General features: G+C 42.7%; 1 protein-coding gene across 1 annotated transcript in view; it reads right to left on the bottom strand.

Moving 5' to 3' along the window:
• Positions 1-9,508: 9,508 nt before the first annotated feature.
• LOC116972406 (transmembrane protein 200A-like) overlaps positions 9,509-16,379 on the bottom strand; it is a 32,340-nt gene continuing 25,469 nt past the window's right edge. Inside the window, 2 exon segments of the mRNA XM_033020054.1 lie at positions 9,509-10,747; positions 10,749-11,690. Of these exon segments, the coding sequence (XP_032875945.1) occupies positions 10,100-10,747; positions 10,749-11,666 (1,566 nt within the window). The 5' untranslated portion in view covers positions 11,667-11,690 and the 3' untranslated portion in view covers positions 9,509-10,099.

Here is a 16,379-nt window from a genome sequence, read left to right as displayed (position 1 = left end):
AATATAATTTGATAAAATATTATTCACTGCTCTGTGTAGATGGTTTGCAAACTTTATTTACTAAAACGAGTCAATGGATTGAAGTATGCACAACAGATTGAGTACTGAAGAAAAGGGTTTTCAAATGCATGTGGTATGCAGGCTCGAGTTCCCCTTAAATATAAATAACACCTTACAGAATCAGAGGGTTTACAGCATGGAAAGAGTGCCTTTGGCCTGATGAATCGACATTAGCTCTGTACGAAAGCAGTCCAACAAATCTCGCTCTACAGCTCCTGCCCTATTGCTTTGCCAAATCCTTACTTTTAGATACTTGTCTATCTCCTTTTTTTAATGACATAATCACATCTCAGACCCTAACCACTTTTTTTAAATTACCTTTTTTTTGCCAATCACCTTTATTCTTTGTCCCTTTTATATCTTTGCTAATGTGTATATATCTTTTCTTTTCATGTCCACATATATGCTGGTTCCATTGCAATGCAGAGTTGCAAATGAAAATTAGTTACCTTAAAAAAATAATCATGGCAAGATCTTTTTTTTTTGCCAACATCCTTTGAGGCTGCGGGTCTTGCCACATTTTTTTTCAATGTGCATTTGGAGTTTGTTGCTGTCTTAATTGGGCTTTACAAAAAAGCACAGAATTTCATTCCCGTGTGCATGTGTTGATGTAAGCAATGGCCTCCTTGCTCCGAGGAGGCCTTCTGAATAAAAATCTTTAAGGAATAAATTTACAAATGAGCCCACATTGTTGTGCTTTTACAGCAATGAAGCTTCAGAAAAATTGTGATAAAGCTATGGTCTTGAATATTACGGTGCCATAATAAATTTTGCCTTGCAACCAGCAACTATATTGAACTAAATTAATTACGTTCTTTTGAAAAACTGATTTATTGATGTTAAAGATGCAAAGTACATGGTCAATGCAAGCAATAACAGGCATGATTATGCCATATGGGGTACAAAATTCACTTGTGCGGGGTCAAAAATAATAAGGAAGGACAGTCTTGCTATTGAGGGAGTGCAGCGCAGGTTCACAAGGTTAATTCCCGGGATGGCGGAACTGTCATATACTGAGAGAATGGAGCGGCTGGGCTTGTATACTCTGGAATTTAGAAGGATGAGGAGATCTTATTGAAACATATAAGATTATTATAGGTTTGGACACACTTATTGCAGGAAACATGTTCCCAATGTTGGGGGAGTCCAGAACCAGGGGCCAGTTTAAGAATAAGGGGTAAGCCACTTAGAACGGAGATGAGGAAACACTTTTTCTCACAGAGAGTTGTGAGTCTGTGGAATTCTCTGCCTCAGAGGGCGGTGGAGGCCGGTTCTCTGGATATTTTCAAAAGAGAGCTAGATAGGGCTCTTAAAGATAGCAGAGTCAGGGGATATGGGGAGAAGGCAGGAACGGGGTACTGATTGTGGTTGATCAGCCATGATCACATTGAATGGTGGTGCTGGCTTGAAGGGCTGAATGGCCTACTCCTGCACCTATTGTCTATTGTTAAAGAATTAAAAGTGGTAGGAGAAAATATTTAATCAGTATGCATAGTGGTGCACAGAAACAGAAGAAATCACTTGTCACTGTGGCTATTTTTTTTAAATACAGTCGACCTAGTTATTACAAACCTTTTTATAACAGATTTTGGTTACAGTAGGCAAAATCTGTTGTAACCGAGGTTGTGGTCCTGTGGTAAAGAACTCTCTCCAAGGGTTAACAGATTAGAATAGCACAAATTTAATCCTGACAACTAATAGAAACAACTTGAAGTGGTACACAGCTGTTGTAGGATCTAGTTAGGATGATGACATTTATGCACTTCCAGAGCAAATACTATAAGGTGCATTTAGTATCATGTTAGTGGTAGTGATAGTGTGAAATAAACTAATGCTAAACGCAACAGTCTGAACTTGAAATAACATTCTCAACTTGCTCTGAGCACAAAATAGACAAGAGGGAAATCAAATACACTGAAAATCTACCTAATTCTGTTATAAGCAGACAATCGACAATAATGGATCACCCCCCCCCCCCCCCCCCCCGGTTCATTATAACAAGGCTTATCTGTAGTTAATAAACTTCAAAATTTGAACAATGTTTCTGTTAGTTAACTATGAGTGATGCCCCAAGCATATTGACCAAATCAATTGCTCGGTACCAGCATCTGCTGTCTTCTGTGCCTCCAATTGCATGTTCATGTATGTCCTGAGTTAGCTGAGACAGAAACACTTTACAGATCATGAAATTGACATGAGAGGTTTTCTCTGCAAGAAAATTACATACCTGGACCTGTTGCCTGTTGCCAAACATGTTAATTGTTACATAATATTTTGAGACAATGGATGAAATAATATCGCTTTTGTACTTAATGCATTGGATCTTCAATAGAAACAGCTGCATTGTAAATTGCAAATGAAATATGAACAGCTTTTCATAGTTATTAAACTTGAATTAATATTGGCAATTGGAGGGAGTAGAATGCAAAAGGTAAATTGTTTCATGATTACACCAAGAGAATGCTGGTTTGGGAGAAGGTCAAATAGCTGGATTAATTGAACATTCCTTAAATAAAACAATTGGTGTTTTTGAATCAAAAGATGGATAACTTTGAAACTAGATTGAACATATGAAGAATGCACAATGGGGGCTCTTTTTTCTAACAGAACTTTCTGGCACTGTTTGAAACTTAGAGATTTGTTTTTATTAATGGTAGCAATCCAAAGTGAATAATGGAGAAAGTTTGTTTATTGACTAATGTTTTGTTCAATTACCTTGCTTGGCTTGTTTGGTTGATTCTTTTTTCTTCGCTACTTCAGTATTCATTGGATATCAGATATAGGCTAGAATCCTTGACCACTATTGTGCAACTAGCAGAGCTGATGCCTCATAGCTCCAAGGATCTGGGTACAATCCTGATCTATGGTGCTGTCTGCGTGGAGTTTGTACATTTTTCCTGTGGCCACACGAGTTTCCTCCCACATCCCAAAAATATGTGGATTAGTAGGCATCTGTAATCTTCCCCAAGTGGTAGAGGAGTGGGTGAATCTCAGTGGGGAGGTGGTAGTAGTGAAGTTGACAGGAATGTGGACACAATTACATGGGATTAGGGTAGGATTAGTATTAAGAGGTGCTTGATGTTCAGCATGGATGCAGTGAGCTGAAGGCTTGCTTACCTGCTGAATGAAAGGCTCCAAGAGTGATCAATATTCAACCCTTCCACTAGATGGTGCAACCTTGTCCTACAGCATTTGCAACACGAAAAAAAACACCAGGTAGGATTCTACTTATCACCTAATTACATTCAATTGCAACATATTGAGTATAGCAAAAGAAGAGTAACAGAAGTGTTGAGTCTATCTGACTTGGGAACAACTGAATACAGTAGTCCTTCTGAAAGTTACTACAGCCCCAGATCATTTGACATAATTCACACATTGCAGTTGTGCATTTACCCCATTGTTGTACTTGAGATTTTTGTTTAGCATGGCTTACATTAAACCATGGCTCTTTAATTTTGGCTTCAAAGCCATCACATATGTCTTTATTTCAAGAAATGTAGCCTGCATCACTTGTTGTAAAGTTAGTAAACTCTTGTGTGTAATATTCCTGGGTGTGTGAATTTGTAGTATAAGTATGTTACGTGTGCCTTGCTGTTTGACAAGTGGTACATTCTTGCTCCTTGGAAATTGCCTGAAAACCTGAACACTAAAAGAGGAAAATTGGTGAAGGTTGAAGACTGGAGGGGGGTGGGGATGAATAACACAAATTGGGGAGGAATAGGACAAAAATAGGAGAAAACAAACAAGAAAAAACAGCAGTGAACTTGTTTTGTTCAATTTGTTGTTTAGTTAGTCACCAGCACCATTGTGCATAATGAAAATATTTATGCCACATCAAAACCGCAGGGAGTAGAGAACTGTAGCGGAATAGAGCACTGAGTAAACCTAGGCATTTTAAATCGTTACTAGACTAAGTGGGACCCGTTGGGTCCCAGTCACACGGGAGGCCTGGTCCCCCAATGAAACCTATTCCCCAACGCAATATTCCACCACTCACCCGTTCCCCCAACTCGAACCGTTCTCCCAACGCAATATTCCACCACTTACCCATAGCCCCTAACTGTTATGTTAGGGGGGCGGGGGGTTTTGGGGGGCAGGGGGCTTGTGGGTGCGGGGGCGGGGAGGTTGTGGGGGTGGTGGAGGCGGGGGGGGGTGGAGTTGTGGGGGGAGAGGGGTGTGTGGGCGGGGGAGCTGTGGAGGGAGAGGTATGTGTGGGCGGGGGGGAATGAGCTCGGGGAAAAGACGGGGGACGAGCAATGGGCGAGAGGGGGGTATCACGGGGGAGAGGGGGAGGAGCCAGCGAGGGGGACCAGAGAGGTAGTGGCTGGAATTGGCTGTACGATGGAGACTCACAGAGGGCACTGGTCGCTGGGGTCAGAGTCTCCGCTTTCCATTTGGCAACATCGGCGAAATCTCCGACTCCGGGCTGGGCAGGGTCTCCGACGTTGGGCTGGTTCGGGTCTTTGACGCTGGGCTGCTTGACGCTGGGCTGCTTGGGGCGGGGCTGCTGCTTGACGCTGGGCTTCTTGGGGCGGGGCTGCTGCTTGACGCTGGGCTGCTTGGGGCGGGGCTGCTGCTTGGGGCTGGGCTGCTTGGGGCTGGGCTGCTTGGGGCTGGGCTGCTTGGGGCTGGGCTGCTTGGGGCTGGGCTGCTGCTTGACGCTGGGCTGCTTGGGGCTGGGCTGGGCTGCTTCGGGTCCCTCCAAAAACTGTCCGGTTGGAAACCTCCACTGGCCATCTTCAGCTCCAGTAAAGACGTGATGGCACAGGAAGGGGGGACTGTTCCGGTCGGTGAGTGACAGTGGAAGAGACTAATCCACGCGGCGCTGAACGGCAGAAGAGATCGATCTGCGCACACGCAGTTTTAAAGATTTTTTAAACCTCGCTAACTTTTACGACATTCAACCGATCGGAACGAAACTTGGTGCAATCGGAGAACGGTGAGTGAACTGGTGAAAAATCGTAGCGCTATCGCGAACCTTTTTTGCGCAAATAGAAAAACAGCACAAACCAGAAGATAACAAAATCAGATTTTTAGTTATAATTATACTAATAATATAATAACAGTTATATATATATAAATATAAATATATATATTTTGTCAGAACACAAATGAAGTTGAAATTTCAAAAATCGTTTTGTACATCTTCTTTACATCAACTGATATTGCTGATCTTCTTTTTGGAACCATGTTCCATGTTTAAATATTGGTTTCATCCTTTCCATTCTCCTCTCCGGTGGCACAGTGCAACTCATGCAAAATTTGATTCATTTCTTTCCCATTTCCTAGATGACTAAAACAGGTGTAATGCTAACAAAGAAGACAGAGATGGCTGGAGTAGCTCAGCGGGTCAGGCAGTATCTCAAGAGAACATGGCTAGGTGATGTTTTAGGGTCAGGACCCTTCTTCAAACTAATCTTGTTCCTTGTTTCTGTAAATGCTAATAATCCTTTTGTAATATTGTTCTGCTATCATCAATGAACATGCTAAAAGAAGGATGTATTAAATGCATGAACTCCCATTCCTTGGTTTGTTGGTTTACATTCTGCAGGAGTAGGGATTAATGTTGTAAATGCTTCATTTTGAGTAACCATTCCACTGTAAATTGAATTTTTCACTTGGTCAGTCATGATCGAATGGCGGAATAGACTCGATGGGCGAATGGCCTAATTTTGATCTTACTGTATGTCATGATTTTTTTTGTTCATGTGAAAACTGAGCTAATGGTAAATAATGCCAGTATGAACTTTGGAGAAACTTACAGGCTTATCAAACCCTGCTTTTTAAAAAAATGTGTCATCAAAGGGTTTTTTTGTTTCCTGCCCATCTATTTGTCATATAGATCACAGCTACTTTTGGAGCACGAATAACAGAAAACAAATCAAATTACATGTGCTGAAACATGAAATAAAAACAGATATGCTGAAAGAATGCAACCAGTCAAGTAGTATCTGTGGAAGGCAAAAAGTTAATGCTTCAGTTTTAAGATCCTCTGTCATAATATGCTGGAAAATTTGAAATACATACAGCTAAAATAACAGTGGCACATGTAAATAAATTGAATACTTTTAAATTTGTAAAATTAAACATGGAAATATCGGCTGCACTTTTTTTTATCAGAAGATTCAGATTAGGAAGGTTTTCAATTGGCTTTCAAGGCATAGCAGCATCCAGCTTTAAGTTTCTGGGCACTCACATCTCAGAGGACCTCACATGGTCCACCAACACCGCTGTGCTGGTCAAGAAGGCACAGCAACGACTGTTCTTCCTGAGAACATTAAAATAGACTGGTCTGCCCCAACAGCTGCTGACAACCTTTTACCGCTGCACGACAGAGAGCATACTAACGTATGGCATCTCTGTGTGGTATCTCAGCTGCACGGTGGAGAGGAGAGCTCTTCAGCACGTCGTCCACAGAGCGCAGAAGTTATTGGGACACCACTACCAGCCTTGGAGGGCATCTACCACACATGGTGCCTCAGGAAGGCCGTCAACACCCATAAAGACTCCTCACACCCTTGTAATGGACTGTTCGAACTCCTACCTTCCGGCAGACGTTACAAGGCCTTCTACGCCCGCACCTCCAGACTCAGGAACAGCCATTCCTAGAGCTATAGCTGCTCTGAACCGGCTGAGTGCCCCCCACCCCCATGGACTATCTCCCTCGGATGGTCACGTCGCACAGACACATCTGTACTTTAGTCTGTTTTGACTGTTTTAATGTTCTTTTTACATCTGCATTGTAGGTCTCAAAGGGCAGAATCCACATGGAGACCCTAGAAGAAACTCATCAGGGAAGATGCTGTTGAGATGGATCCTTCTGCTGACCTTTCCTGTGTCAGGTAATGGGGAGAAACCTCTGCACATTCTGTGATTGGATATACCATGAAGATATGCATTATGACATTTCTAGTACCCTGCACATGTTCTCCTCTTCCCAGATGTGGAACATTTATGCCAGAGGTATTTCTCCATGCTATTTTGGTGCATCTGCAGGCATTTCATCTGCTCCAAAGGCCTATTGTTTCTCAGCTGTTGGATGACCTTTTTAACCATTTGCCCAGCAGAAGCACAGGGAAATTGTAGTAGATTGCAGACTGTGGGATAGAGTCAGGGGACTTGCATCAAAGGCAGTGTTTGGTTGAGATATTTGACGTGCTCTTTTCAGTGATGCTCTCCGTCTCATCACCCCCCGATAAGTTCTTCCAAATAAGGGTTTTCTTGGGCCATTGCTGGTTTCAGCAGTGTATATGAATCTGTGCATATTGTGGTTACGTAACTGGTTGTTGGATCTCCTGCACTGTTTCTACACACCATCTGTTATGTTGGTCAAACATTTTTTTTTAGGGACATGAGCCTTCAGATGCTTGTGATTGTTTCTTTCCACTCTTTAGATTCAATGATATTTCTGATCCAACAGTACTTTATATTTATGGTTAGTTAACTCCCATATTCCACTGTAATTCTTAACAAACCAGTATTTTTGTGTTTTTCTGGAAAAGAAACAAAGATTCCCCTTATGGATTCTAATTATGGTGCATTTCGGGCAGACTGGTCATTGAGAACACTCTGTGGTTCCTGTTCATTGGACACAGTTTGGTTATCTTTGAAAAGCCAAGTGTACACACATACATGGTATTGTAAAATATTAGCATTCTCATTAAAAGAGCATGTTTAAGTTTAGAAATGTCATTCTTTTTAATACAAAAATGATCTTTTTACATATAGGATATACACTTTGTATTAACATTTGGAACACAAAAGATAACTAATGAAGATGCAGTAACAAGTCTTCCATCATTCAAATCAGTAAATTGTATTATCATTTTCATGGTCTTTGTCCAAGGACTTACTTAAAAATGCTAAAATAATGAGGGAGATTTACTTAGCTCTTTGAAAAAAATAAGTGCACAATATCCAATAACTCTAGTTTAAACAGGAAAACTCAAGCAGATCTTTCTTAAATAGACTAACAATTATGTTAAATGAGAAACAAAACTATTATGTGAGAAATGAGAAACAAAACTCCTGCTCAAGCCATATCTTAAATGAATTATAGTATCCCCAGAATTTACCATGTTCACTGGCAAAAGTATCCCAAGAGATAATAAATATCCTTTGGTAAAAATAGTTTATGGCATCAGCTCTTTAGTCTAGCTAATGTTGAGAGAAAAATTATTGTTTTGTTACCAGATTATCAATCTCCATCCTGTACTTTCACTCATTGCTACCCATTATTTATCCAACAATGTATTGTTGGCAAATTTAAAGTTAGCATTGGAGCTGTATCTGGCTAATCATGGATGTAGAGTGAGTAAAGCAGGGGACCGAGCACACAGCCTTGAGGTGTGCCTTTGCTGGTGGTCATCAAGGAGAAAGTGTTGTTGCTAATTTGTACTGACTGAAGTCTGCCGATGAGGAAGTTGAGGGTCTAATTGCATAGGGACAAGCAGAGACCCCGTTCCCGGAGTTTAGTGGGGCTGTTGGTATTGAATGCTGAGTTGTAGTCTATGACAGGAGCCTGACACGTGTTCTTATTGCCCAAGTGGCTAAGAGCAGAGTGGCGAGCCAGTGAGGTCACAACCTGCTTTGATTTATTATGGCGGTAGGCGAATTGTAATGGGTCCAAGTCCTTACTAAGGCAGGAGTTGAAATGCGTCATATCCAATGCTTGGCTAAAGGACTTTGCATTCGCTAAATAAATCTCAAAGCACTTCATCACAACAGATGCATGTCACCTTTCTCATCTTGGGCACGAGTATTATAGCAGATAATTTTAAAGCCTTTTAAAGCAGATAGGACCACAGACCTTCCTAGTGAGAGGTTGAAGATGTCTGCACGAATTCCAGCCAATCGGTCTCTGTAGGCTTTAAGAATGCGGTCAGAGGCTTTTTGAGAGTTCACTTTCGTTAAGGATCTTCTGATATCATCCTCGGTGAGTGAGGTCAGTGTCAACGGGGGCAGTGATATTCTCCCTTTCTTCTGCACTCTGTAAATAGTCCTCGAGGCTCTTAATTTATAGAATTCCGATCAACCAAATGTATTCTTTTTTTTGTCAGACATTTTCAGCAAATCTTTATGAAAAATCTCTCTGGACATCTTTTATATTGAAGCATCTATTTTTAAGTTACAATTATATTAATACAACAACATTCTCTTTAACAAGCTCTCTAAGGTATCTTAATATGTGTGTTACCATCTAAATTATGTTTTGTATAATAATTTATAATATTTTCCCTGCAGCTGGTTTAACTCTTGTCAATATTCTGTAGCTTCCCACTTTTCATCCTTAGTACTAACATGTGAGCATATACAATATTGTCACTCTTCTATATAAAAGACCAGCCATCCCATTTTCAATTGAAAACAGATAACTATTTGAAACAAACAATTATTAACCTGCTTAAAGTGTGCCATTGATAAAAAGATAATTCTGAGATCCAAATGACAGGTTACAGCTTTAAAGAATCTTGAAACAAGGCCTTGTACAGAATTCAAGTTTACAGAAATAAGAACTATTAGCTAACTAGATCTCTTAATTACTACAAAAGTGCATTGTTTCTTAGCTGTAACCTTGAAATGATACACTGAAGAAGTTTCAATACAACATTTACGGAGTTTAGTGCATTACATGCTTGTACAAAGAGTCTCTGTAAATCCTTTAATATATCAGAATATTGATTCAGTACAAGTTAATCTGTTTATCCTGATGGTTCAAAACTGTAAATACATAAACCAAGTATGGCAGAATTTTCAATGTACATAAACGGTTTACAAATAATTAAATATATTGAAAACTCCTATGATGTGCTTAACTGAGATGAAAAATTGCCAACTAATGGTTGAGGCATTTACAATTGGAAGCAACTAAAGAAACTGGATAGTTAGCTCCAGAACAATAAACTATGAGTCTTTGGAACTTGACTGACATTCAGTAATCAATAACTACATGTAAGTGACATTCTCTCACTTCATCTGCTACCAATTTCATTGTATCTTCTATATCTGAATCCAACAATTCATGAATATATTATTACTAAATATTATCAAATTCATCGTTGTTTATTTTTAGGGTACAATGTGAACCAGAAATCATGAGCAATTTCTCTTTCTTTGTGTACTCTCTTTGCACACATTGCTGAGGTTTGTCCACACTTGGTTCATTACTTGATTTTATGTTTTCTTCAGTGTTGTCTTTATTAGGACACTCTGTACAATCATTGGATTGGTTTATGGCTTCTGGTAGTAAGTGAGCAGACGTAAAAGAACCGCTTTCACCTAATATTGCGTAGCCCTTACTATTGGCGTAATCTAAATCTGCGCAACTTGGATCTATCTCTTCACTCGGCAATGTGGATGGAGAAGGATAGTCATCATGATTCAGAAGTTCAGGGTGAGATGGCAAACTGTGGAGGGAAATATTGGATCCAAATTCTCTCTGAAAGGGAGCAGGAGAAACCTGTCTCACTTTGGAAGAGGAATTGTGAGAGTTTTTGTCAGACATTAATTGGTTATTATTTAACCATGAGGTATTCGAAGTCTCTGTGTCCTGAACATTACCTTCAAGGCGATCACTGCTTATGATTACAGCTGCCGAAATGCATTTGGTTGTTCCAATCTGTTCAGAGGCATCGTTCTCCAAATTCTTGCAAAGTTTCATTACATTTTTCTGAAGGTTGTGTTTTGTTCCCATTTTTTCCACTTCTTGCATAACCCTCTTCTAGAACACAGTTGTTCAGTTTGATGACAGGCAGTGTGAATGCATTAATGGAGGAAGGGACAATTGACTTAGTGCCACACATTTTAGGCATTTGGGTCCTGTCATTCATCCTGATTCTGTCTCTGCAAATACTGTACACAGTATCTGATAATGTCTTTCTTTCTTTGGAGATTTGTTGCTGCAAGTTTATTCCAGAATCGCAGTGCTTTTTAACTGCATTTTCTTTTGGATCCGTTGCCTTCACAGTATTGCCACTGGGTGTCTGCCAGGTACTTTTGGCTAGTATTGCTGCACAAAAGGAATCAGGAGACTTGAGATTATCCATGCTTTTGGTCTGCACATAGTTGACAAAACCATTAAATGGGCCAGAATCCTTTGTCCTCAAATTGTGTGCATCTATAACTGTAGAATAGATGTCTCGTAGATTAATGACCTTAGTCTTCTTGTCTCTGTTTTCATGAAGAACTGCGTTGGCACAGATAAACAAAAATATTCCAATTCCCATTATTAGGGGTCCTAAAACCTTCAGTTTTTCAGAATGCAAGTAGCTTGCTAAAAATTTAGAAATAACCTCCAATGTTGTTGTCTCCAACTTTGTGCTGTTAGTAGTATTGTAAGATTGTACTGTGATCGTCTTAAAAATGTCACTTTCCATTGGCCAGTAGCCCATCATTGCCATTGCAATCCCAACCAACAGAACCAGGATCCCAAATGCAGCAATTAATCCCGAAACAGAAAACAGCTTTAATTTGCCTTTGACCACCACCACATCATTTTTGCATTTCTTTTTTACCTTCTTTTTTCTTTTATTAATACGATTAGAGGATCGAGAGGAATCCTGTCTCCTGGCTGCAATTCGAAGAATCCCTCCTGTTGCTATCATGATAAATCCACTTAACAGCTATATCTGCAGTGAATACAAACAAAACAAAAAATTAATTAGAACTGTACGTGATTATTAAAAAAAAAAGCTGACTAAACTGAACTCACAGCTCATGATCTGCAACCATTTTGTGAAATAAAAACACATTTTAGGAACCGGCAATGACAAAAACACAGATTATCCAGTCACGATGCAATATTTTATGGGCATTCACGCAAATTTCAGCATATTTTTAAGATTTCCATAGAAATAGGAAACATTGATTTAACCAATTTGAAATATCAAGCAAGAACTATTTTTAAAAAATTGAACAGGAACTCAATCACTGATCTAACGTTGATCTAAAATTAGGATCAAATTTAACTGTGCAAAACTGGTATTGTCAGACATCCAGATGGGATGGTGCTAGTTTAGGATCTACTGGTCTCTTTGGAAAATTACTTCTTGAATAGTGCAACATCCCACCCTATTGATTTTAATATGAATTTTAAAGCAAAATAATTAGGAGGCAAAGATAGGTTATATCTATTGAAATAATTTAGGGTACTTTAACAAAGCGTTGTAATTGTAAGAGAACGCATTGCCACTGATAATGTAACAAATAATAGCACTTATTTCAAAAGTGAGTTTATTCTATGCCAATAATGAATTGCTTGAAAAAGTCACAAAGCATAGTCAAGTCTAATATAGTAGACTTGTTGGCCATAAACTTAAAATAAAAAAGTACCACATAATAGATTTATGACTAATATCTGAACACCTGGGGATAGAAGACAACCAGCGGAATCAAATGCAAGCAATTTACAAAACAGGATATCTATATTACTAAAAGTCTGTTCTTGACCGGTTTTGGCCATCTGTGCTGCGATTTCCGAGAGAACGCCATCACCTGCGGCCGTCATTTTTGGCCACCTTGCTCAGAGCCCCCCTCCGCCATATGTGTGCTGAGGATTTTTCCCGTCGATGAAAAATGACAGAGATATTAATGATTTTACAAAATTCCCCATTCTCTCTGCTGCCCCTGCTGGCGGCAGGGGGGGAGGGACTATAAAACCAGGAAGTGGTGTGCCTCAATCAGTGTCTGCAAGCTGGAGGAAGGCAGAGGGTCACGTTTCTCTGAGCAGTGAATAACACTGAACACATGTCTACTCAAATGTAAGTGTCCTTAGTGGTTCTAAAACGCTTGCAGAATGTGTCTATTGGTTCTAAAATGTTTGCAAAAAGTGTTTATTGGTTCTAAAATGTTTGCAAAAAGTGTCTCTTTTGGTTCTACAATGCTTGCAGAATGTGTCTTTTTTGGTTCTAAAATGTTTTTTAGGTTCTCCCCCCCCCCCAATTTCCTCTCCCCCTCCCCCCCCCCCATTTCCTCTCCCCTCCCCCTCCTCTCCTCTCTCCCCCTCTCCTCTCTCCCCCCTCCTCTCCTCTCCTCTCCCCCTCCTCTCCTCTCCTCTCCCCCTCCTCTCCTCTCCTCTCCCCCTCCTCTCCTCTCCTCTCCTCTCCCCCCTCCTCTCCTCTCCCCCCTCTCTCCTCTCCCCCCTCCCTCCCCCCTCTCCTCTCCCCCCCCTCTCCTCTCCTCCCCCCTCCTCCCCTCCCCCCCCCCCTCTCCTTCCTCCCCCCCCCCCCCCCTCTCCTCTCCCCCTCCCTCCCCCCTCTCCTCTCCCCCCCTCTCCTCTCCCCCCTCTCCTCCTCTCCCCTCGCTCCTCTCCTCTCCTCCCCCCCTCCTCTCCCTTCCCCCCCTCTCCTCTCCCCCCTCTCCTCCCTCCCTCCTCCCCTCCACCCCCTCCCTCACCCCTCCCCTCCCCCCCCCCCTCCCTCCCCTAAACCCCCTCCCCTCCACACCCCCTACCCTCTCCCTCCTCCCCCCCCTCCCTGCTCCCCACCTCACCCCCCTCTCAGCACCCCCTCTCTCTCCCCCTCATTTTCATCCTCTCTCCTCCCCTCCTCCCCCACCTTTCCCCCCTCACCCACCCTCCCTCTTACCCTCCTCTCCACCCCCTATCCCTCTTGCCCCTCTCTCTGTGTCTCTGTCTCTCTCTCTCTCTGCCCCTTCTCTCTCTGCCCTCACTCTCTACCCCCGCCCGCCCCCCCCCCACCCCTCTCTAGATGTGACTGCAAGTTGGCGCCTATGCGTCAGTAGATAGGGTGGTTATGGGGTAAAAGGAGCAAATTAATAATATTAATATAATATCAAGGGGCTAATTAGCGTGAGTGCGGGGGTGGGGGATAGTTAGTGTGTGTGACGCTGCGTGCCGCCTCCCCCCCCCCCCCCACAACCGCACGTTGGGGGAACAGACCCAACGGGTCTGCACTTGGTCTAGTAGCAAATAAAATTGAAGAAAATGACTCAACCTGGCAAAAGGTAGAATTTGGCATTCAATGAGGATCAGTGCTGAGTAGAAGTTTGAGTTTGTTTACACTGTTATTGATATGATTTGCAAGTATAATATTAAAATTTGTGTACAGCACCAAATTGTTGTATGTACTTAAGGATTGCAATGTTTTTTATTTATTTAAATGGTGAGATATCTAAAAGGGAGAATTTAAAAAGTGAGTGGCAATTAGTGAAGGCAGTTAAACTGAGAGGTGGGAGAAGAGCAGCAGAATTTAAAAGATAAGTCGTGCTAACTTTTCACTTTGTCTCAGAAAGGTGCTGGAGAATTTAAAAGGTGAGCAGCGATTAGTGAAGGCAACTGTAGGCAGTTAACCTGAGAGGCAGGATAATTTAAAGGTGACCAGTGGATTGGTTGGAACATCCAAATTGGCTAATTGAGCAGCTAATAAAAACAAGGCAAGGTGTCACAATATAGCCTATTGGGAGCAGTGTGACTTCTTGGTAAGTTAAGGGCCTGTCCCACGAGCATGCGACTCCATGCGGCAAGCGCGACCTAACGTGGTCGCTTGAGCTGTTCGGCCTCGCAGGGCCGGTCCCACTTTGATCGCCGGAGCCATATGGAGTTGTGCGGAGCTGGTCCCGACATCGCGCGGGGCTCCGAAAAACTGAAACGTGTTCAAAAATTCCCTCGACAGGCGTCCGCAGCGTCTCAACGCCATACGCAGCATATTGACGCCGTACACAGCATCTTGACGGCGTACGTCATGCGCAAACTACCCGCGGACTTCGCTCGAACCACGTCATTCACTCGACCTCCACGCGGCCCCCACTTCTGGTTTGGTCGCGCTCGCCGCATGCAGGCGCATGCTGGTGGGACCGGCCCTGTACGGGGATCACTCAACCTCCGCGCGGCCCCCGCTTCCGGTTTGGTCGCGCTTGCCGCATTCAGGTCGCATGCTCGTGGGACAGGCCCTTAAACTAGCAGAAGCAGATAGGGGGTAAGGTACAGTATGCTCTTCAAGAAAGATTTCTCCAGTTTGAAGATTGTAGCAACAAAAGAGGGGAAGAAATTGCTCAGTTGATAACTGATATTCGCCGTGATGGTATTTTGGTCACAGTCACAGAGGCTGACATCAGAAGATCCTTCAGAGGGGTGAACCCTCGGAAAGCACCTGGACCTGATGGTATACCCGGGCGAGTTTTAAAAACCTGTGCGGACCAACTGGCTGGAGTTTTTACGGACCTTTTCAACCTCTCACTTCTGAGGTCTGAGGTTCCCACCTCAGGACATCAATTATACCAGTGCCCAAGAAGAGCAAGGTGACGTGTCTCAATGACTATCGACCAGTGGCACTAACGTCTGTGATGAAGTGCTTTGAGAGGCTGATCATGGCGCAAATCAACTCATACCTCGACAAAAACCTGGACCCACTGCAGTTCTCTTACTGCCACAACAGATCAACGGTAGATGCGATCTCACTGGCTCTCCTCTCCGCTCTGGACCACTTGGACAACAAAAACTCATATGTCAGGCTGTTATTCATTGATTACAGCTCGGCATTTAACACAATCATCCCCTCCAAGCTGATTACCAAACTCGCAGAACTAGGTCTCTGCGCATCCCTCTGCAATTGTATCCTCGACTTCCTCATTCACAGACCACAGTCTGTCCGTATTGGTGGAAATGTGTCATCCTCGATAACAATCAGCACGGGAGCACCTCAAGGCTGCGTGCTCAGCCCCCTGCGTTACTCACTCTATACTCATGACTGTATAGCCGGACATAGTGCGAAATCCATCATCAAGTTCGACGACGACACCACTGTCGAGGGACGAGTCAGAATATAGAAGTGATATCGACCGATTGACCAAATGGTGCCAGCACAATAACCTGGCTCTCAACACCAGCAAAACCAAGGAACTGATTGTGGACTTCGGAAGCGGTAGGATGGGGACCCACAGTCCCGTTTATATCAACTGGAAAGGGTCAAGAACTTCAAATTCAAGGGCGTGCATATTTCCAAAGATCTCTCCTGGTCCCAGAACACTGATGCAATCATAAAGAAAGCACATCAGCACCTCTATTCCAGAGAAGATTACGGAGAGTCAGTATGTCAAGGAGGACTCTCTTGAACCTCTACAGATGCACAGTAAAGAGCATGCTGAACGGTTGCATCGTGGCTTGGTACGGCAACCTGAGCGCCCAGGAGCGGAAAAGGCTGCAAAAAGTTGTAAACACTGCCCAGTCTATCATCGGCTCTGACCTCCGTACCATCGAGGGGATCTATCGCAGTCGCTGCCTCAAAAAGGTTGCCAGCATCATCAAGGACCCACACCATCCTGGCCACATACTCATCACTCATCTCTCTGCTGCCATCAGG

Source organism: Amblyraja radiata, chromosome 4, assembly GCF_010909765.2.
Source record: "Amblyraja radiata isolate CabotCenter1 chromosome 4, sAmbRad1.1.pri, whole genome shotgun sequence".
Lineage (NCBI taxonomy): Eukaryota > Metazoa > Chordata > Chondrichthyes > Rajiformes > Rajidae > Amblyraja > Amblyraja radiata.
The sequence above is the reverse complement of the archived record's forward strand: the minus strand, read 5'-3'. Positions and strand labels throughout refer to the sequence as shown.